The 23698-nt window shown below is 43.6% G+C and overlaps 1 protein-coding gene across 5 annotated transcripts in view; it reads right to left on the bottom strand.

Annotated features, from left to right (window-relative positions):
* LOC124163639 (polypyrimidine tract-binding protein 1) overlaps positions 1-23698 on the bottom strand; it is a 973136-nt gene that overhangs the window by 215351 nt on the left and 734087 nt on the right. For all 5 annotated transcript variants that reach the window (XM_046540700.1, XM_046540691.1, XM_046540704.1 and 2 more), the window contains one exon: positions 21516-21653. In XM_046540700.1, the coding sequence (XP_046396656.1) occupies positions 21516-21653 (138 nt within the window). The remainder of the gene's footprint in view (positions 1-21515; positions 21654-23698) is intronic.

Genomic DNA, 23698 nt, shown 5'->3' with positions numbered 1-23698 from the left:
AGGCGCACTCATTTGGTAAGGCCAGATTGAGTTTGAATTATAACGTGCTTCGACCCATTTTGAGAGTACTATAAACCCCCTACGCACGGTTCTTTTCTTGAGGGTACAAGTAAACCCAATATATGCAAAATCCCCATCATTAACAAGAAAACCTGCGTTCAAGAGGGGAAATGAAAAGAAGTTAAGGACGAATTGGATGACAACATTTGATGGCCCTAGTTAAAGGATCACTTTTGCCTACTAAGTGATTTCAACATTCAGAGAACTCCTTTCCGTAACCAGCAGACAAATCCCATCTCCTACAGCACTAGGCATTTCTAAGGCTTCACAAACTGCCAAAAGAAAACCTTTGATGTTTAACCAATTATAACTCAATGTTGCTTCTAAGCAACATCAAAAATGTATACATTTTCTGCCCTATTTAGGAAATATCTAAACTACGCATTATTTTTTTGTGTAAGTTGTAATGAAGAAATATTTAGCTGACACGATAAATACGTTTAAGTGCAAAATATTCAAGTCCTCAGAATGAAAAAGATACAAGTTTGATTTCTGCCAAAAGCAGCTCTGGGTTAGAAAGGGTTAACGGGCGGACAGGCTTATAGCACATGTGGAACACAAATTTGCGATAAAAACCAAGTCAATATCGGGCTCTTCGAATGAAGTCGTCGATTGAAAGTAAGTTTCTACCGATTATGATGCAGTAACCAGATGGAGGGAGGCGATTCTCCACTTCTTACTTTGATGTACAACACCAGTAAGGTTACAGTAAAGAAGGTACCTATATGCAGCCAGCTGTCGCATAAAATTCTACTTCCATACCTAGCGCTTTTCCGGGGATCCAAACGCCAGTATTTTTCTCAGGTATAAAACCAGGTGAAATGCTCCATGTGGTCCAAAGTTACTAACTTATCCTGGTCCGAAAAATCCCCATTCGTCAACGTGAATATCATACTCAGCCATTAAAGGAAACATGAACTCTCTACGCACTGGAATCGCTCCATTGTTACCACTATTAAAAACTAAAACAAGGACTTTCAGGGTTGAATGTGAAAGACCGCTCTCGGCTAACAAAATATCTTCATCTAAGATGTTGACAGGATTGCCGAATTGGGTATACAAACGAACACCGGAATCACAGGAGCACTTTACTCTAATGAGGCACAATGGTCTAATTACACTTATAGATAAAGAACAGGTGGAAGGGAAGATCGGCAGAGAAAGGCCACTCATAATATATATATAAATGATTACACCAACAACGATACACTAGCGCAATTTTTAATTGTTTACTGCAAACTGACTAGTTGGGGTGAGCTAAGGCTCACCGGTACAGCGGAATATTCGCTCTTTCGGCGCTGACATCAAGTGAAAGGTGTCATTCCGTATACGTGAAAATATTAGCCGATATTAGAATAAATTGGAGAGCTTCGCCAAACCTACCTCAGGTTCGATGACCGCTGATGATGCTGTACACATGCTTTCATTGATGAAGAGGAACGATTCGGGACTCGAAAGGTTGGTAGCCATGGTGAGATTCACCTTGAATTCTCGAGAAAAATACATCTCTTCTACTTCCACCCTCCGCTGCCCTGCAACCCGGTGACACTCCCTCGCATGGCGCCGCCCTCGCCACCCACGCCAACCCCATTGCGAAATTCTCCCAATTTTTTCCCGACCGAATTTTTCCCTCCTTTTTTTTAATAGGGGAAGAAGAAACTCGGGGAATGAGAAGGGTCGGTGGAGACTTCTCCCTTACAAACCCCCCGACATCCCCCCCACCCAGCAACTCCCCAATTCACCTTTATCTCCTTCCCTAGTCCCACTCCCAGCAAACCTCATCCGTCTGCCGTCCCAGCCGGCGAGGGAACATATTTCACTTCCTGCAGCAACCCAACGCAGCGAGGGAGCGAAGCAGGGTCCAAAGGAAGGTTGGGAAAGGAAGGGAGACGGAGAAATCCAAACGGCGAGTGATAATATGAGAAAGAGGCACACCTGAAGAGATGAGGAAAGCGGAAAAACGCAGAAAAGAAGACAATGAGGAGGAGGGATCAAAAAGAAAAAAAATCAACGAACACGACAATGTGATGGACAAGCGAAATACAGGAATTGAATAAGACAGGGAAAACGAATGTGAAACGTGGATAATGCAATGATAATCGGGGAGACGGGAGAATTATGACAATAACTGTACAACGTACTGGGAAATTCAAGACGTGAATAACTCTTCTATGACTTGAGTCGTCCTTAAAAAGTTTCATTATACAGTCACACCACGCGTTGTACCTGATCATGACTCTGCAAGTCGAAATCCGTAATTCGTCAAGTAAAACTGGGCAAGTAAGTAAAATTCTATATCATAGAATGCTTCCTAAAATATACCATACCTAGATATGTTGATGTTTTACGGATTGGAAAGGTGATAAAAGACAAAACAGACAGATTGGCTTCTGCATATATCAATTGAAAGGAGCGATTGCATATGTCATAATATATAAATATGCCGTGATATAAAGATATCAGCTTCGAAGTAATCAACATTACTAATACGTACCTTGCCAATGACACACGCAGCAATGAAAATGAATTCATCGTAAGTTAATTTGGAGAGAAAAATTACATTCATGAAGATTCCTTTGACGTGTTCATATTCCACGTCACATCCCTCGATTCTTCGACTTAAATTGGAAAGGACATATTGAGAATTGAAGAGGAAGGAGGGTTGGAGATGAAGGAGGAGTGAAAGGAGATAAAACATGCGGAGCGACAGATGTGAGGGGAGAATCATGGAATTTGATACCGAGAAGGGAACGGAGGTGAAAGTTAAAACAGGGGACGAGAGATTGACTTGATGAAGGCGGACTGGTGAGTTACAGTATTAGAATTAGAGATTATGGCATCGGAAAACATGAGGGTAGAAAAATCGTACAATGAGTTAAGATGAAGGATGAAGACTAGCACGAAGGAAAAAAAATAGATCATGAGACAAAGAAATAGAGGTGATTTAACATTTGAGCCGATTGAGTCATGAAGACATTCTATAGCATGTTAGCTACTTGAGAAATTCAATGTGAAATACAAAGTAAATCTAGGCCGACGAAAAATACCAAGTATAGGCTACAGGTGAAACCCAATGCAGTAATTAACTCCACCAGCACTCGTCCCCAGAGGGTACGTCTTGCAGTAGTTCACTATACTTCGGGGGTCGGGTTAGTGTATGGTAATCGGGTTGATGGAATAGCTGGTGTTTTGCCGCTCCACCCTGGAGGCTTGGGTTCAACTTCCAGCAATAATAAAGAACATTCGTAAGCATTCCGATCCCGTCTTGGGTGTCGGAAGTGGTAAATATCTACATTACAGGGTGAGAATTAGCCCTAAAGATGCATTTCGTTGAGTTAATAGCCACCCTCCCTTCCTAACACAGCTATCCAAGTAAAATTGACCTATGCCTTATTTTCCTCCTCCAAACAATAATATCTTTCGCTACCATATGCAGGTCCGGTAATTTTTCTTTCCATCCCCGCTTTTGCATTATCTGGATGATTTATCCCAGGTTTCAGCATGCCTTCGTCTCCAAGCACACCTCCTTCATCTGCTGACTTTCTTTTAGTCATTTATAAAGTTGAAACAAGGTTAAAACCGACACATAATTCCCATAAAACTTCGAGGTTCTGCCGCGTCTGGCCACCTCGAAATAAGACCCCCAAAACATGCAGGCACGAGCGACAAGACGACGGACGCGAAAATAGTAAATGAACGAACACGCTAGACATAGCGACGAAATGGGACGAGCTCGGAGTCGGGCGACCATCGGGGCGGGCAGTGACGGATGAGGCCGGCCAGCGGCCATTGTCCGTCCACGTCACTCTCGAGGGCGGAAAGGTTGCAATTTCTGGGAACCAATAATTGCAAGCCAAATGTCCGGCCGTGGGACGACAGTGCACTCCGTTCCGTCCTCAACGCTGGCCCACCACCAACACACACGCGGCCCAATCGATACCGCGACGGAAGCGGACTTCATTTTCACGCAAATGTGACCACATGAACGGGTGGCACGGCCCCGACTGTGTCTCGGAAGAAAAGACGTGGAAGACAGCCGATCGACAGGGGAGGAGTAAAAAAAAATGAAGTCTTCGAAGCGATAAGAGATGGTCCTTTTCTGTGGTTTCGGATGAAAGGACACCGATGGATCGAATCCAAAGTAAGTGGACACGGCCAGGTGTCCGGATAGAATGAGCACACGCCAGCCGTTTCGCCTCTTCGCCCTTGTCATTGCCACTTAAATGACACAATTGAAGAAGACTTGACAGCCGGGTAAAAGGCCACACTACCGCAAATTGATCATTTGCAAGTCAACAATAAGGCTCTACAACGCCAATACGAGATACTTTGAGGGCGTTATACTGCACAAACGCATCTTCATTTCCTTCGTACCTGGACTCAACATTAGAAAAATGAGATAGAGAGGAATGACGTGAGCAATTCGTTAACGAGTAAAGCGTGAGGGAATATAAGGGAATTTCCACAAATATTGCACCCTTTATGAATAAATATTTTCGAAAAAACGTCAAATAGAAAGCTAACATTCCATATACTTTATTTAAGATAGACTGCGCCAATTACAGCTTGCACCGATAGTTACAACGGTCATAATGGGTGACGCCTAACTCACAGCATTCTTTTCATACGACCTATCGTCTTAAGTCTCGTACCGTTAAGAAAACACCATCCCTTAAAGGAAATTCTTCAGTGTGGCGAAAAAAACTCGCGCATTCATGGTGGAATAAAATTTTCTCCTCAAATACCACAAAATACTATCCTAGAAATCCGAATCGGTCTATTAGCGTAAAAGTAGGGAAACGGGAATGAAATAAAACGATCCTAAGACAGAGATACATTTCGGACATCCCACAATGTCGTCCGACGCACGTGCGAACATAATTAGACGCCAAAACAAAAGGAATGAATCCCTCCGAGCAGGGGAGAAGCATACGGGCAAAGCAAACAGACACCTTCCCGTGACGTATAAGAATGCTAGCACCATTAATTAAGCGAGAGTAAGAGTGAAAACGGACTATTACTCTCCCTTTCTTTCCAGCCGAGGACTCCGATCCGAACCCAAGACGACCTCAGCAGCGGAAAAGTGTGTCATTAAAAGGACGCATCTGCACTCCACAATTACCACGGGAATGAAATCCAACCTACTGTTTTCGTTCCCCGATCCCATCCAACAAGTCACCTGGACGACGAGAAGCATTTCCATGGACAAGTCATCTGCGTCCACTTCGTGTTCTCCATCAGTCAACCAAGGAAGCTTATTGAAATTTCTTAATGGCAGAGGGATAGAATTATAAACATGGTAACATTTTTTAAATGTTCTAGGCTAGTCATACATTACTCAAATTATTCCTGTGTTCATGCGAAAGTAAAAACGTAACAGACTTCCCATAAATGAGAACTTCTTGACGGCAACAACGCATAATTGTCATAATCACGAAAACGATAAAAAAACATGATAAAATGTGGATAACCAGCAATACATCTCATACTAGAGCAGATGAGGGAGATACACATGGAATTCTAAGAAAAATACTTTTAGATCATCACTGCATACTTGAAAAACAATGAAGCATAAAAATTGGTGATTTTGGGTAGGACTCGTCCCCGGCTTCAGGTGGCTTGTGCGGTATGATGTAGGAGAAGAAGAATAAAGCGTTCCGGTTACGGGATATTTTGAACGGAAGAGGGTACACGACGTAAGTATTAAACTAAGAAAGGGATGTAGAGAGGATCATCGGGAGAAATCTGCGGTGGTGGGGTGAGGAAGGCTAGACAATGGATATGGGGCAGCATGCGAAAAAAAGCGAAGGAGTTCCAGAGGGAAAAAGCGAGGGCTGAGGACTGGAGCAATTTTGGTTAATGAGGATAAGTGACCCTCGGAAAACACTTCCCTTGCGGAATGGGGTGGATGAGGAAAATGCTTCGGCGTCGGGGGTTGGCATGCCAACAAAGGACCCAGCGGGATGGCAGGTCGCCACGGTGTGCGGGAGAATGCGATTCATATCGCTCGGGGTAGGACGACGGAGGAGGGGTGGCAACGCAATTTTTTTCCAGCAGAAGAGAGTTTGGAGGGGAGCAAGATTAATTCCACATTTCCGTGGCGTCATGGGTGCTTACTCAGACAAGAAAACACTTCCCCGACGGGCAACGTTTTACGAAATACGGATTTTTTTTATCGAGAGTGTAAAACACGTCAGATGACTCGGGGACCCGCGGCAGTAAAAACAAAAAATACAGATATATATATACACACGCCAGCCCGCATTTTACGGGCGAAAGAGAATATGAGGGATGTTTCCCGAAAAACAGATTGGGTCAACCCTGGTTATTAAGGGAGTCGCACGGATGGGCCATCCACCGACGCGTCCTAATTGAATGCGCCAACAGATGGCGTGACACGGCGTAAGTTTGGGCATCAAAGCTCGGGCTCAAACCGATTACTCGGGGAGCGACGCCGATAAACAGGCCGAAAACTGGGGCTCAAAGAGGTACCCAACTAGAGGATGAGGAGCACCCAAATCATTGACAACGATATTCATGCCTTCTAGACTGTACGCTGGACTAGTGAACACGTTCACCACGCCCTCCCTTGAGCGTCAGAGCGCACGTTGACGGCCATAAAAGTTCCCAAAAGATATCCCGAGAGAAGGGAACCCTCCCACTGTGCCGAAGAACATAAAAATGATAACTTGGACGCAAATTTGAATGTTTTACGGCACGCACCTGCACATGATAAGCCCAACTGACGAATGAAAGTACGCCCGAGACATGATAAATCGTAGAAAAACTTAACCACGACTCACACTATACCCACTTGCGAGATACGCTTTGATTAAATGAATGAGGCGTACAGCTTAGAGTTCCTCATTTTTATCATTTGGTACCTGATATTGAGCATTAAAAATAGATTACGACAACAAACATCTAGAGGGATGCAGAAAAAAGCACGATTGCGATAGAATCCGATAGTGAAGGAAGGTCAGAGGTGGAAAGCAGGTTAAAGCCAAAGATACACCTACGAGAGAGAGAGGTGCGTCGATAACTACGATGCGTGAGTAAAATTCCGACCCAGAGTATCGTAAAAAATAGTACGCATAAATGCCAGCCTAAAAACGCTCACACGGAATGCCGGATTGGGATGTGGACGGGCGAAATGAAAAAGTGTGCGGAGGCATTTCTGAAGGGCTCTTTCGGTCGTATCGGATTTTAGGGCAACTTTGTGGCCATGAGGGTCTTGCGATTAACTTGCTGTATTTTTACTAGCAGAACTTATCCCGGTCTTCCCTCGTAAAACAAAATAAAAACGCTTCCCTGAAATGCATCAACGAGAGCAACCAATGTATAAGCTACCCTTCCAACTCCGAAGGATAGATATAATTTAAAAAAAGCAGAAAAAAATAATTTTCCATTCGTTACAAATCAAAATCCCTTGGCCAAGGGCCTCTAGAAAAATGGGCCGGAGAGAACAGGGAGGGAATTTGAGGGAATGCGAGACGTTTAAGGGTTCATCAGAATGAGTGCATTATCCCTCAGATGGCGCTCCCAATTCAAGTTTTTGCTAAATCAAAAAGATGGTACAATATCAGATGCAAAAACTAAGGTTTTAAAAGACAATCGACGAAAAGTCCAGAAAGACCCTACTCTCCTGCTGCTCAAACATTCTATAGAATTACATACACCGTACCGCCGTTGACCAGTCAAACATTCTCCCGACTTTTCATAAGTCCCCAATGCCTAAAAATCGGAGCATTTAAAGCTTACTTCAATTGGGATTTTACAGAAAACATAACACACTGCCCACATGATTTTTATATCTGGAATAAGTTCTACAGACAGTAGGCAATCTTAACAAAAGCGACATATCACTTTTGACTGGCCAATGGACAAGGCAATGTTGTGAGGGAGCAAACAAAACGTATGAGACCTAACGAGATTGCTCAGAAATACATCGCAATCAACGACCTACCTGATTAAAGGCAACCAGATGGTTCAATTTTTTCAGAAGCGGGTCATAGGCCATAAAATAACATCTTTCGGAATCACCACGTTCGAAACTGACCTCCTACATCTAGTAACAAAGCCAAGTCATCCTAAATGCACGGAGGCCATGTGTTGAACCTGCGTGAGGAAACGAATTTTGGGAGCACGCGCAAATGAGGACGGGAGAACACGCCCAGTGTCACGGCACATAAGAGGTCACGAGTGGGAGCAGAGGGCGTGGCAGAGTCACCTCGCTACGCGACAGGGAGAGCGAATAGGGCCACATTCGGAGTCACCAAGTGACCAAAAGTGGCACCAAGTGACGAAAAGGGGCACCAAGTGGCCAAAAAGGGCACCAAGTCGACCAGTAAAAAGACAGGAATTTCTCCGAATTTCCCACGGATTTAACCATTTCTTTATCCATTATGGCGTGGCTTCATTATCTATAAATTATACTCATTCATCTTCCATCTAATGCTGAAACTCAATTTGATATTCCATGGCTTTTCCTTAAAGTATTTTTAGAATTAACTGCACGATGTACCACTAATAATTCATTGCCTTTATTTTTATGGCCCTCGTTTCTCTGATATAAGAATGTCCCCTTCTTACAACCACAAAGTAGTTTTCATTATAAATGCACAATGGCAAAAGAAATGAATGAAATGCTGAAAATATGCAATTTGAACTTTCAAAACAAAGGGCAACTTTATGAAGCGAATAGTACTAGCTATACTCATAAAAAGACAAAAAGATAACAATTTTCTGTGTGTAATCACACGTTAAAAGTCATAACGCTAGGTGACACAAAAAAACTCTCATTACTCTAAAAATTAGAACACGTCAGTAATGCCAAAGAATTACCAACATCAGACTACACCAGTTCCAGCCACAGTTTTATTACAGAGTCATAAACTATTTACGATGGGATTATTTACGAAAAAATTCTCTACTCCACATCCAAGCCCCAATGGAATCAAAACTACCGTTTCGTCATTTGAAATAGGAAATTACGACTGTCATGAACGGGTCATATACGTAAAGAGGAGTCTTTTAATGCGGCAGAATTTCAAACCGTTATTCAGGAAGTTTACGGGGGAGGGCACTCAAGGGCCGAGGAATTTTGAATTACACACACAATTTTTATGGAATTACAAACAGATGCGAGGTTAAAAAGCGTAGCGGTCTGGCTCTTGGAGCGTGGCCTAATCCCGTTCCTCCCGCCGCCGTTCGGAAAAAGCCGGATTTAACGAATTTTGATGTAGGAATTACGAACAAAAAACAGAGGGCTCGAGGATTAAGGTGAAGCGCTCATGCCTAAGAGGCCAGGGGCGGCGGACGTATGGAGGAAAGGGGCATTTCAACATTCGAAAAAGCATACATGAAAAGGAAACGCCCCACAAAAAAAGCTATGAATTACTGCCGGTGGCGAGGGGAGGGACAGACAAGGATGGATTTATGGATTAGGCTCAAATTCACCAGTCGCATCAAACTAATTATAAATGAAGAAATTTAAAAAAATAGAATTCTTAGCGACGCCAGGTACCCGAATAAAAAATAGCTGATTATGACATTAGCGCATGCCCTGTATGGTCTAGAAAGAGAACAATTCGGTTGTCGTCCACTAATGTGTCTGGTATTTAGAAAAATACGGGCACCTGAAACACACTTTTTCTAATTATTCACACAAAAATATCTTTTCTTAGGAATAACGGAAGATTTGAATGCAGGATAAGTAGAAACTGAGTTAGTAAGATAGTGATTAGAGGACCCAACGCGAAAATTTCACAACATATAGCGGTTACTTTCGTTTATGATTCCCAAATTATCAATAAATCTAGCCGCAATCCTTTCATGCTCTCATCCTAAGAGATTCACCTATATTTCATATCGTAAAACAACGACCTAACTTACGGGAGGAAAAAAACGCACATAGAAATGAAGAGGGAATTGCTACCGTCTATGTGATGTTCACGCTCGACAAAGTTAATCTGAACCTTCTCCTTCGACAATAACCTAAATTGAACTGCAAAGCACCTCAAACAGTAATTTCAGAAAGAATAAAAAATGAAGAAAACCACAATTGAGAAAATTTAAGAGGTAACGAGAATAATAAAATGACTGACGGCGTACATAAAGCAAAACAAGATAGTCCAAAATGGTATTCGATTGAAAAAATACAAAAAACACGGACATTTAATCGCGACACGATGCTCTTGATTCCTCCACTTAACGCCGAGTGGAAAATATTAATACGACGTCATTCGTGACGAGCGTTCGCAACAAAAAACATAAATGGAAAAGGGGAGATGATGAGATTCACGTGACGCTCACGCCGCCCCATTTGGAATATTACGCGCAGGCAAAGGGGCGGTTGGGATGCAAAAGGAGAAAGATGACGATTTCCCAACGGTTCTCGGACAAGTGAGCGTAAAATACTTCATTCTCTCTCTCTCTCTTCGTGAGAGAGAGGGAGCCACGGGCAAAATAGGATCAATTACATCCCTTATTCACAATTATTTCGCCACTGCCAACATGAACCATGTCGTTGGAGGTAAACTAACCCAATGTTTGAAAAGAAAGCCGCAAAATGCGATCTCTCGAGTCTTAGTAGTCATCCATTACGCTAAAATAATAGGTATTCCAAACTCGGGGAGTGCACGTGGAAAAGAGAAAGAAAGAGAGAGACTGTAGTAGTAGGGACAAGTCGTAATTGCTTCCGAACGGGAGATGACGGATGAAGGAAGGAACAAAAATGGCAGGAAATGAGCGAATGGAGAACCGGAAATGTAATGGGCGCGAAAACGAGCGGGGAGGGTGGGTGGATGTATAACCGTCGGATTGGTAGCGATCAAAATGGAATGAGACAAAAGAGGAGAGGAGAGAGTACGGGCTGACGTCGCGAGAGGGACGGGGAGGCAACGAAAATGACGGAGCTGGAAAGCTAGAGAAATTAGTGCGAGAGATTGGCGTGATGAATGGAGAAACGGGACCGGTGATGGAGAGCTGGAGGAAATGGCTCCCGAGGGTGGAACGGAGAGGAACCTAGGTGAAAGGGAGTTGTACGCTCACACTAGTCTGGTATGCGCCTTCTTTCCCAGTGAAAAATTAAAATCGCCAAACATAGCACGATAATTTTCCAGTATATTGAGTATTACGACTGCATGAAAGTAGAAAAGTTTACCATTGACGATATTTAGTAAGCATAATAAAATTGCGGCTCTCCTCCAACAAAAATTCGACGACTGTCTCGCTCATAGCTGTGAAGATGAGAATTTGAGTCCTCGTAATATTTTTGGAGATGAGGATACTTATCAGGCTAAAGACAGGAATGGACTTTATTCAGGCATTAATGCCCCTGAAGATAGGTGAGTGTTTGTCATAGGAACTTCAATGATGGTATGGTGTCTTTCTCGAGAATGGAGGGGTTTTCGAAAATCAAAATTCGCTACACACAATGGACGAGTTTTCGAAATTAGTCTCACAACTTCAATGCATTCTTAAGGGCTTGCGATGCGTATCCAGGTTTTCGAATGATCAAGAATATCACATACCCAATATTAATGAGCTGAAATAAATGTAAGTACCACTACGCCTTCAGCTAATTCGCAGTGAAAGAAATTAATTAAATGCCCTAATTGAGGAAAGCAATCTAAAAAACTGTGTGCACAGGAAGAGACCAATGTGCGCACGGGTGCTGAGGAATAAGGGGAATAAACGTGCCCAAGTATATTTATCATTCTTTCCTAACCGTTCCCCATCTTTAAACGAAGGACAGGGGGCAGAATTGAGACGCGCGGGGAGAGAGAAAAGAATATCGTGAAATCGAAGACGGAAATAGCGGCAGGAGAAGGCAGGATTGCCGTTGAGAAGAGAACGCTGGCAGACTCCAGGCGCCATCGAAGCGTAACAACAACCATTACAAGGGACGATAAGGTGGAAAGGATAACGACGGCGATCAATACGGCGATTTATCAATACAAAGTGAGGGCTAAAGCCTAGAGGATGGATGGAATACGTTCTGGGCATTATAAAGAACCCAGCTAATGTAAGTGCAATCATGGCAGCTTAGAAATCAATACAAATGAAGGGATATCAACAGGGAGGGTAGATTTCATTCATAAATAATTAAGGACTGAATCGGTGCGGAGCCAAAAAAATCTACACAATTCCGCATTCTCTAAAATACAATATACATTCGAGAAAGGCTACATTGCAGAGTCCACAATAATAATTGCCGCATAGCAGGGCATCTGAATCGAAAACCGTAACACAGGCCAAATGGCGACAATTGTGCTGAAATAGAACAAGCATACTTGCAAAAGCCCAGTCCTCCAGTCCTGTCGTTTATTACAGAGACCTTCATGCAAGTTCCTTTTTTTCAAAATTCCCAAACAAGGATATTAATTAATTAAAACAACTAGACTTCCCACCCTGAATAAACAGCCTACGTAGTTATCAGCAACCCAAGCCTCAAGAATCATGGTACGTCATGGAGAACATTCCCTGAAGTTTCCTTTAATTACCAACCAGTAACCATAGGTAATCCTTCGATGATGAAAAGTGATTTCCAGCGGGCAAAACGCGCATCAGAAAAATTTCTGCACCATCAACAAACCCATACCCTGGTTCCGGAACAGGTGCGAGGACAAAGAAAGCGGTCAGCGGCAGCGAGGAGATGAATAACGGGAGGGGGAGTATCTGAAGGGTTAAGGACGAGAGAGGAAATGGAAAACGAGGAGCAAAGAGAAAGAACGAAAGAAAAGGGCAGTGGAAGGGGGAGCGATGAGGCCGTGGAAGACCTCGTTTCCAGCCTTGAAGAGGGCAAAATATTATTTGAAACGCACAGGAGATTGGTGGAGCCTCCATTGGGAGGGATGAGAGAGAGGAGAATGGAGGCGGGAAATGAAGAGGAGCGGGTAAGGAAGGAGGTGGGGATTGAGGGAGACCCAAAGGGGTGGGGGTGAAAGGAAAGGAAGGAGGGGAAGGAGAGGAGATAGTGGAGGGAAGTAAATGAGAAGGGAAGAGCGCAAGCAGGGTGCGTTAATCAAGCTTCCTTAAAATTCAAACCGACGAATACGTTAAAAGAGGCATTTAAAAGCACAGGGCTTGACACAAGTCAGCCCCTCCTTCAACCCATGAATACATTCGAGCATCCAAAATATTACATCGTCCAATTGTGCGGATGATCCCTCATGGAATCAAACGAGTCGGTGCAACGGAAAAACAAAATATTAATCCTCTGCCTCTGGAGGTAGCATTTAGGTAATGCGGCAGTTATGGACTATACGAATCTCATTATTTATTAGTAGTCACAATCCCCAAAAATATCATTTTTATGTCATCTATTCGCTTGAATGAATTGACCAAATATTCGTACATTTATGAGTAGCACAACGTTGAAAATGACCGAATTCAAAATGATATAAATGAACGATACTTCACATTAGCTTCATATCCTACTTGATGGAAAAGAAATTTAATAGTGAAAACAGTAACGCCTGTTTCTTTCCAAAAAAAACAAGTACACACAAACGTTGCAAACGAAGAGTGAAATTGCGCGACGAGTGGGATACCCAGGAATTTAGTTCAGGGGGCGGGGGTACAACACCTGGGGGAAAACTTTTTAAAAACAGGGTACAAAGTAGAGGGTATTAAACTACTTTTAACACTTATCATAATCGATAAACTTCATTTGTTTAAGTAATCTTTTGTAAATTCATGTTTTTTCAATCTGCTTTCTTTAATGAAGGAAATAAATTATGTTTTTATATTTCCCTGGGGGGTGGGAGTGGAAGAGCTGGACCCCCCGGACCTGACGGTTGAAACCAAGGTCACCAAAGGTGAAAAACATCTTCAAGCCGCTATTTTGATAATTACAGCACGAAACCAAGGAATTTGAACATCCTTTGAGGAATTCTCATCATTTAAAACACTCGCTCGACTTGCTCCGCGATTAGAACTGGATGTGGGAGGGAGGGGGCGGCGAAAGTGGACAGACCATGGGGGGGGGGGGAGATCCAAGATAGTAGAGGAGGAAATCAAGGACGAATCGAGCGAAGACGACGACCGTCTCGAGAACCCTTTCTCCGCTTTGGAAAACGAGCAGGGGGAGGAAATTCCGTCAGTGACGTGGGGGGCAGGGGACCCTTGGAAACGAGGGGGGATGAGTGTTCCCCCTTCTCCTTTCACCACCTGCACACAGAATGATTCATCACACAGTTTCAAAGGGACGTGCCGACCGGATCCCAGGCAGATGACGAGAATAGCGCAGTAGTAAGGAGGCGAACGGGGCAGGAGGGAAGGAGATAGCAGCGGTAATAAGGGGAGTGGCAAAATTCTGCGTTTGAGGAAAAGTGAGAAGGCATATCGGGAATTCAGGGAACAAGACATGCTGAATAGACAGGCCCTTTTATCAGGACGTGGTAGCAGACCGGCATCAGATACCGGACAGTGTCGGCCCACGTAAAAGACACCGATAGTATGGCGGCCAGTAGTTCGATGCGTGGGAGAGAAGAGGAGAAATAATCTAGCATACAGAAAATATTTCCGAGGGGTAGACAAAAGGAAACTAATCATTCAAAAGGCCATCATTTCTACAGTATCTATCTTCCACTGCTCGAAATTCTTTCCATTAAAAGTGTACTAGTAAAGTAGGTACTTTTACATGGAGAATTCACGTAAATCACCCCGATCTATTCCCCTTCCAATAGGACTTCCGACTCTTCAGTTCAAAATATCTTTTTTTCCTAAAAAATTTTCCGTAAAGTCAGAACTCCTAGCATGATAAGGTAATGTTTTGATAAACCATCATCAAACCATCTCTGTTCAAATCTCATCAAATGTATAAGCCACCCGCGGTCTCATAAAGGGGGAGAAACATGCAAAACGGCGAAAAATATTCTCCACTGACAAACATTGATTGAACAATTCAAAAGATTAGGATTCAAGAGATCGGCAGCAGATCTCGGACAAAGGCGCAAATTATGGTCCGCAACGAATTGCAACTTCGAATACAAAATCGCATTTCCACATATATACTGGAAGGGTAGCTTACGCGCCAAAACTACAGCCTGGTAGACATACGTCATATGCCCTTCCTAAGATATAAAATACACTAATTTGGTAAAGCTCAAAAAGGAGGCATATAATTATAGAGGTACTGTCATCGGAGACTGTTATAGCACCTACATAAAATTGATTTATATTTGACAAAACCTGCCCCTAGAATGCAAAAATTTAAATAAGCCGTCTTACACCCTCTTTCCAAAATTATCACCAAGGAATCACGCCACGTAGCAATTAGCTTTTCGGACACACAAAGAATCCATCATTAAACTATAAAACACCCCAATTTCCCAACTGCCCCATAATCAGCTCCCACATTCAATTCAATTTTTACACTCCCCTTCCATCACGGTGCCTGGAATTTTCACTCCCATCCATTCCTTTCCCAGCGTCGTCGCCGAAATTCATGGAAGATCCCTAAGGGGATCACGAAATAGGTGCGTGAGGATTAACCCCATTTTTCCGCGTCCATCAGGCGGGGGGAGGCAACACCCTCGGGCCGACACTCAGTCCCCTCCCACAGAAGGGGGCTAAGAACGTAAGGGCGGCGCCAAGGATATAGGTCCGCGGCGCCTCCGAAAGCGAAAGGCGCCACGACAAACATATCACCGGCGGGCGACGACGGGGAAAATAGCCTCTCGGGTGAGGGTCATTAGGTGGGACACATCGAGAGGTCCTCAAAGGAGCAATTCCGAGAGAGGAGGTTACCGGGGGGCGCGGGGAGGGAAGACGGGGGCGAGGAGAAAAGGGGACGGAGAAGGAGACGATCGGCTGATGTCCCTTTCGAATGAGAATGAGAATGAGAGATCGGAGGCGGAAGCGGAGCCAATCGCTCGTGCACTCCACCGGCCGTCCACCGTAATACGGCGGATGACAGGTTGGCCGCCCGCCAACGAGCCATCTGTGTCCGCGTTGGAAGGCGGCGACGTGAACACCGCGTCAAGACCATTGTTAGCATTACCAGCCCACTCCCTCCGGAAATAAATCTTCATTTTCGAGTACGTGTTCATTAGCGTAAGTCGCGAACTCTTTCATGACACGACGTCTTCGCCTTAAGTTACGGGTCAAAGGAGAAAATATAATTCAACCAATCAATTCGTACCTCTTGGTCGGATAATGCATCAGATTTCCTCAAATTAAGTGCTACACTTAAATAATAACTAACTTTAAAAAAATGTATTACTTTAAAATGCTTATGCTAGCGGGAATACCACAACCTTAAGACATATTTGAGAGAAAATTCAACTTAATGCATCCCCAATGCCGGCAACGTAGCATTAGAGGGCTACCATAAATGAACCTTTCAATTAAGCCTCCTTCCCAAAATAGGCTGAAATTTCCTATGCGTAGGACGTTCGTCCATTACAAACTATACCTCGAGCACAAAGACTGAGCTATCATACAGCAAACAAAAAATGGGATTGAAAAAGAAAAAAAAAGATGCAAAAAAAATAGCCTTAGCTCAGGGTTCTCACGTAACTCGATACCGGACTCGCAAACATCCCTTTTTTTCACGTTGGCCAAAGAAATCTGACAATGCCCGATTGCCTATTAAGTATCTTAACCACATGTATAATTGCAGGCCAAGATCAACATCCTCTACAACGAATCCTAACTCAGACATTAAGGAAAAAATTAAAGCTTTTTAAATCAAGCCACATTTACGTATATTTCCGCAGACTTGCCGTGAAGAGCAGTAAACACTCCTGAAATTTTGAGAATTGAAACGGGGGTTAGGCGTGACGGTATGGGCCCAAGGGAAAGACAGCACGATTAAAATAGGGCAGGAGACGTACGGGGAAGGGAGCACGCGGAAGAATTAATAATTTATTCGCACTCGCAGAGGACGCGGAGGGGGGCTGACACACGACTTTACTTATGGGACGAAACCAACAATATTGCATGCGTAACTTCCCATATTCAACCCCGGTGGGGGCTTTGAGAGGAAACTCGAGGAGAAATGTATGTTAATGCAAATGGAAAAGAGGGAAATAAAGGCGGAGGAGGAAGCGAGATGGGTGCTCTTTAAAGATTATGACTGGGACGAACCCCAACTACAATTTCGGATACGTAACAAATTCATAGTAAAGTCTTCTTTTTGCCATCCCACCTTTCGGTCTTCTAAGTCGTCAATTTACGAAGATAAAACCAACCGTATGCTAGAAAAAGCTACCGAACTCAACAAAGCGAGATGTAGGTATTGCTGAAATAGGGATAAGGTATTGCTGGCATTAGAGAGTTCGACGAAATATCGTTAACATTCACGATGGGATTGTTTGCGGAAAGATGATGTTTTTAATTATATAAAAAAAAGCATTTTAAAACGACGGCATAGCATCTATTTAGTATGAAGTATAGCTTTTTAAGAAATAGTTATCAATTAAAACCTGGAAGCTTCCACGCCACAACATTTTTCTCCGCTAAAAAATGTATATTTCTCAATCTTTCCCTCGAACTGCTACTGATTTCGGACGACAAAATACAATAAGCAACGGTACGAGCGAGTTCGATGTGTAAAAAGGAATAAAGCTACCTAAGAAAACAGGAAAACCATGAAGGCAAAAGATTCCGTTTCGGGAGTACACACTATCACACTGGAGACAACGGCACTCAAACAAAAACCAAGACCAAGGACGAGAGCTATGTAGACCTACAGCGAAAAAAACTGAGATAGAGCGAGAGAAATAAAAGTGTTGGGAAGGACGCCTAGAAAAGGGGGACTACAGGATCCACATAGTAGACACGTAGAGATGTACGAGTAGGATAGGACCGGGAGGAAGGGGGGAGATGGAGAAATGGGGCGTAGGGTGGCGGGCCGCTCCCGCGGGAGAGGGTAATACATCCACGGGGAGGAGAGGGGAGGGGCGCCGGAGATGAGGAGTCGGAGCGGGTCACTTCAAAAGACGTATTCTCTCATTTGCATGAAATGAAATTGGAGAGGAGGCGGAGGAGGGGAGGTGGGCGGGTCCGGGGGAGGGGGAAATGAAAGGGGAAAGGGTGCTAGAAGATGGAGAGGAGAGGGGAAACCGATCCCCAAGTAACTAACTCCTCCCCGTCACAATATCCTCCCACTCACGACGGAAAAAAATATCCTCTCCACCCTGTAACGTCCTCTCTTAAAGGCAGCATTCCCGTGTGATACTACGATGGAAAGGAGAGAGAAGGATTGAGTAAACTGCAGGGCGAGTGTATCAAATTGCTCAATTCAAGACCATTCCCGACGTACGGCGTAAAAAAATAAAGAGTATAAAAAAGAGGGAATGGCACATAGAATGCGTACTAAAAACCTCCCAAAAGAATTCTCTCCACACGTCTGTAACGGCTGTTCAAGCCACCGTAATGGAATCTAAAATGGACATTAAACGTGGGGGGAAAACACCGATCACTCTCTGCACCAAGTGCGGGATAAGATAAAAGAATAAATGATTTTTTCAGCTCAATTATTTACAGTGAATAGATTCCACGTTAGTTTCGTCTTATAGTCGCATTTCTTAGGTTTAAACTCCGTTGAGATATTACGTGATAGGAATGCAAGCGAGGATTGTAACTCGGAAAGCTCAAATATAGGTTCCCCTTATTTTTAGGTTCATCTGCGAATTTATCGAAAATCTTACCGAGAATGATTTCAAAATATAATATGACCCTTCTTGAAGGAAAAAGTCTGCTACTAAAAGTGTAATATAAATTTACCTCAGAGATGAAAAATGAAACCGGAGACTGCACTCTAGAAGGTATTTGCATTGCTATCAATTACTCAGCTTTAAACCTGATCTGACGAGCCAAATTATGTTAATTATCATTATTTTATAATAATTAATTTAAAGTAAATGCATATTCATGTTGCAAATAATCATTTACAGAAAAACTCATTCGTATCGACCAGATTCGCTTTGCGGGTGACTCCGCAAAGATATCACCGTGGCTAGTCCTGTTATTTTTTAATTAATCATTAGCAGTATTTTACTTATGGATCAACAGATGGTATCCCGCAGCAGGCCCATCTTAGGGCTGCTTCCTATTAAACAACCAATTATTACAATAACGGAGAAATAGATAATTTGCCATGTACTCTGATTTGGAAGCAAATCGATTAATTCCCATCCTATTAGGGAAAGCACAAGCATTCGCAAGTCAAGACTTTCGTCACTGCTGAACCAGAAGAGAGTTTTCATCAGGTTGGAGAATATTAAATAAACTGGCAATTTACTGATTAAACTAATTAAAAACTGGCAACTGGCTGATCCCTTGAGGTTATAATAACCACATTATGGAACTAGTCAGTTATTTGCGAAAAAAAATTATAGGAAAAAATGAGTAGCAAAACTTGGGCTAATGGTTTCCAAAACTAACGATGGACAAGAATACAACGACCCTTAACATTCCAAAAAATTAATGTGAACATTTTTTAAATTCCAGACCTTTGGTGAGCTGGCAATATCATACATTAATAATCGACGTTTTCATACACCCGATTCATGAAAATGATCAAATAGACCATTAACAGGGTAATTTTGAAAATATCATCACTCATTTCCACAAAGTATGATAAATGCATGGAAATCTATCGAACGTGACCCCATGAATAAACCTGGGGAGTGAAAGTCAGCGTGGGAACGAGGGATGAGCACGATTTCTTTCGCCAGCCCCACGGAATGATATGCAAACAAACATCGGGGACCTTTCCCCGGGGGCACTCAACACCCCGAATGCAAGGGAAAGGAGCGGGCCGACGATATCTAGCCGTGTTTACGAGTCGGGGCAACGGGAGAGGAGTAAGCAAGCGAAAGAGTTGGCGAGTTGGGTGGGGCAGGGGAGAAAAGAGGTTCGGGCTACACTTACGGATAATTCCGCCAAATTTATGGCACTCCACCCCACTCCCCTAGCACCGTCCTGCCAACCGTGTGCGCGCCAAAAACCCGCACGGACGCGGATTCCGGCGCCCTTAAACCTCATTAACGGAATGATGGATGATTAGTTTTTACAACGACCGTTTGCACACGCACGCACCCCCGCGGGTGCTGGAATCTCCCGCGCCCAGCACCGCACCCGCTAACGAGTAGGACCTCCTACTCTTCCTCCCGGGCCGAACTGATTGGAGGGCAAGGTTTTCGGGCCAAAGAGGATAAAGACCGGGATAAGCGTTCAAAGTGTTAATTGCAGCAGAGACAACAGATTCCTCCGAAAGAGGGCGAAGGGATTACGGAAAACTCCTTCGCGGGGATTATTGTACGCGTGCGGAGAAAGGGGTATCCCCCCTACGAGCATCCCGGAGGGTTGAGAGGGAGAAATACGAAGGTAGGTATATTTCACAAAGCTCTCGCTCGCGCCCGAGTTGGGCCGCGCAGAGTGGCCGCATTTCGCGGAGTGAATCACCGAGCGTATATAACGACCGAAACGGACGGCAGCAAATCAGATTGAAAACCTCGAAAGTGGACTCGAGAGGGTGTGCCCGAGTGAAATTACATTCGGGTTGCCGCAATTAATGGAGGAAAATCAAATTAGTTCGACCTCGGTGTAGTTGTAATCGGGTCAACAGCGAATAAAATACACTTCCGTTCGGGGGAGAGGGATCGGGTTTCACGTCTTTGGGTGGGTAGTGGGGAGGGATTTACTTCTTTATTTCACGTCTCCAACTTATATGCCTTTTCATGCGAACATCGATATACCCTTAATGAACGACCAAGTCCAGGCGCCTGCAAACTTTCGAGCTTTCGGTTTTCTAAATTTGTAAGGAAAGACACTCGACCCGATTTCTCGCCACTATTTATCTCCCAGCGTGGTGGCCCAACACTCGTTAATCAATGTATGGAATCACTAGCCCGTGAAGGAGAAATATTCTTGACCTAGACGAGCACACGTACCAAGGATTTGAATAGAGAGGTTTCTTTGCAAAACTTCGCTGATCGAACAAGTTTCATCGGTAAGAACTGTACAGTTGAAAATAAAAACGGGAACTAAATAGTATATATTTTTTCAGAATTCCGATCAGCATAACTGCGGTGAATAAATGCAATGGACAGAGACTTAATCACGTTTTCGTAACCGTCAGATTAAACTACCGAAGAAAATCGCGGAAAATAGGCAGCACGATACCAATGAGTCAATAGGAACATTTCACTGGAACGCAAAAAGAACGTGATGGTGCCGCGGTAAGGACGTGTGAAACGCGTTACATAACAATGTGGCCTGGGGACCGATTCAGCGAGGACACGACATTTTCACGTAATGAAAATTATGAAATTACGATATCAGAAAGTCAAAATTTGGACAAAATTCCATCCGCGAATTTGAGACTCATCAAGTTCGATAATTCATTGCAAAATCAGTTTATTAAAGAGGTTCTGAAACTTTTAATCCTCGCTGAAACGGTCACACGATAAAGAGAGACCTTGAACCGTGGTACTCACCTGGCAGAGGACATCTAGGGTCACAGGGTAGACCATGTGCTCTATGATGACGCGAAGGACGGTGTTGGGACCGCCCTGGGTCTCGTTGGGCGAGGTCATGGCTTGGGCAGCTTGTAGAGCAGCCTGTGCAGCAGCGTTCTAGGAAGAAATGCGACAAAATAAGATCATTAGCCATGGAGGAATGCGAAAAATACAATACAAACTTCGATAGGTAACATATGTTTTTTTTTAGCAAACTGAAAATGACACATCGCTTATTTTTACGACCATTCTTTGCAATCGCAATGCCCTTTCACTTTGCAGCTCATCGTAAATCATGCTTCGGAGAGAAATCGCAAATGCAAACTGAGAGAAGTCCCAATTTCCAACCCAGGAAAGATGAACGAACAGCGTATAAGCAAGTTTTTATTTCATTAATCCGTTGAGTAAAGTATCATAGTTTTCCAAAAGGCTCAGATCGAGAGTTTAAAATACGACCGTGGCGAGCAAAAACATTTATTTCCATGGCGGAGAAAGGCGAGGGGAAAAAAGAATGTCAACCCGCGAGCTCATTGTCAATTTCACGCCGAGGGATTAAAAAATAAAACCAGAAGCGCAAAACGAAAGCTCGCCGGCAAATATCTACACAGCAAACTTCACTACACGTGCCAATTCATTTTTATACTTGCCAATACTAAAATATTGCACTTATCCATGCCATTACTTAAAACTTACACGCCTAGTTAATGCAGTGATATCAATATTTAAATGCTTGGTAAGATAGAATAGCAGTACACTCTTGAAAGAAATAACTAGTAAAAAAATACACTACGGTGACCCAATGACAATTCCATTGGGGACCATTAGCATTAGATCTAAGGGTAAGCATAAGAAAAAAACAAGCAAGAGAACATTTTAGTGGATACAATTTTGTAGCATGATATATTCTAGGCACTTAAAATGCATCAAACAGGAGTTCACCACCACAGGATTGAAAATCAGAAACTAATAACCAAACACAGGAGGGGGGCAAGACGAGCTAGAATAAAAAAGAAAAAAAAATGCGATGAGCAGGACCTGAAACGACACAAAGAAAACCAAGCGGGAAAATGGGTGGGGTTAACGGGGAGCAAGGAAAATCAATTTAGTTTCGGGCAGTTACGGAGTCTTGAAGAAGCTCGGAGCAGAGGCAGGGGTAAGCTTAATATTCTGACTTCTGGGAATAAGCGTCTTCGAGCAGACTAATGGAAGCGGGAGGAGAAGCGTGGTTCTAATTAAGTATGACGTACCTTAACCCCCCAAACACGGAAGGGAAGCTTGAGTTGCGGCAATGTCACTCTTTCCCAATTCGTTTGTGTTTTACTTGAAGTACGGGTTTTGATGGGATGCGTACTTTCCAACCACTTTTACAATGACTTAATATTACACGACTTTATTTTTCATCCAGGAGTATAAAAATAAATCCTCAGCCGCAAGATCAACCCTACCTTCTTCCTCCCTCTACTTCGCCGTCGCATCATTCTATCAATTAAAGGTTTCACCATTATCTTGCCTCGCAACTATCTTCAACCACTCACCCAAACTCCATGCATTTTATAAAAGTAACGCTAAGCTATCCGAAGTAACAGATCTCCGTAAGGAAAAACTATAGCACCACAGCATAATACCTATTTTTCTCTCACAGAAATGATCAAGAAACTATCTCGGGCGAAAATGACATAAGGAATTTATGGAGGGTAGTGATTGGACAGGAACGGTGAGATTTTCTCAAACCTTTCGGCATTATTAAGAAGAACATCCCACGGACATAAAACGCAAACGAGACAAGTCAAATGAAAGACGATGACAGGAAGAAAGAATATACGGCGACGCGACAGCAATTAAGCGAAGAAGATATATTCGGTCAATCAGGGCGACAGTAACATTCAAATAGAACCTGACTGGCACCCGTTTGGCCACGTGTAACCACTGGGAGACAAAGTTCCCACGCACAGAAAGGAGACGGGGAGAAAGGAGAAACATTAAGGGAGAGCCAATGGCCAGCGCGTCAATGAAGGGGAACGGAGCACTTAGGGAACCAGGAGCTTTTTTTCTCCGAGTGAAACTATATTAGCCCTAAACAGCCACGGGTAAATGGCCTCGCGTTGGGAAGTGTGGCGAAGACGGCGAGTGATGGTCAAGAAGGAAGCGCGGAAGTTGAGGAA

This window comes from Ischnura elegans, chromosome 1 (genome assembly GCF_921293095.1).
Source record: "Ischnura elegans chromosome 1, ioIscEleg1.1, whole genome shotgun sequence".
Taxonomy (NCBI): Eukaryota; Metazoa; Arthropoda; class Insecta; order Odonata; family Coenagrionidae; genus Ischnura; species Ischnura elegans.
The sequence above is the reverse complement of the archived record's forward strand: the minus strand, read 5'-3'. Positions and strand labels throughout refer to the sequence as shown.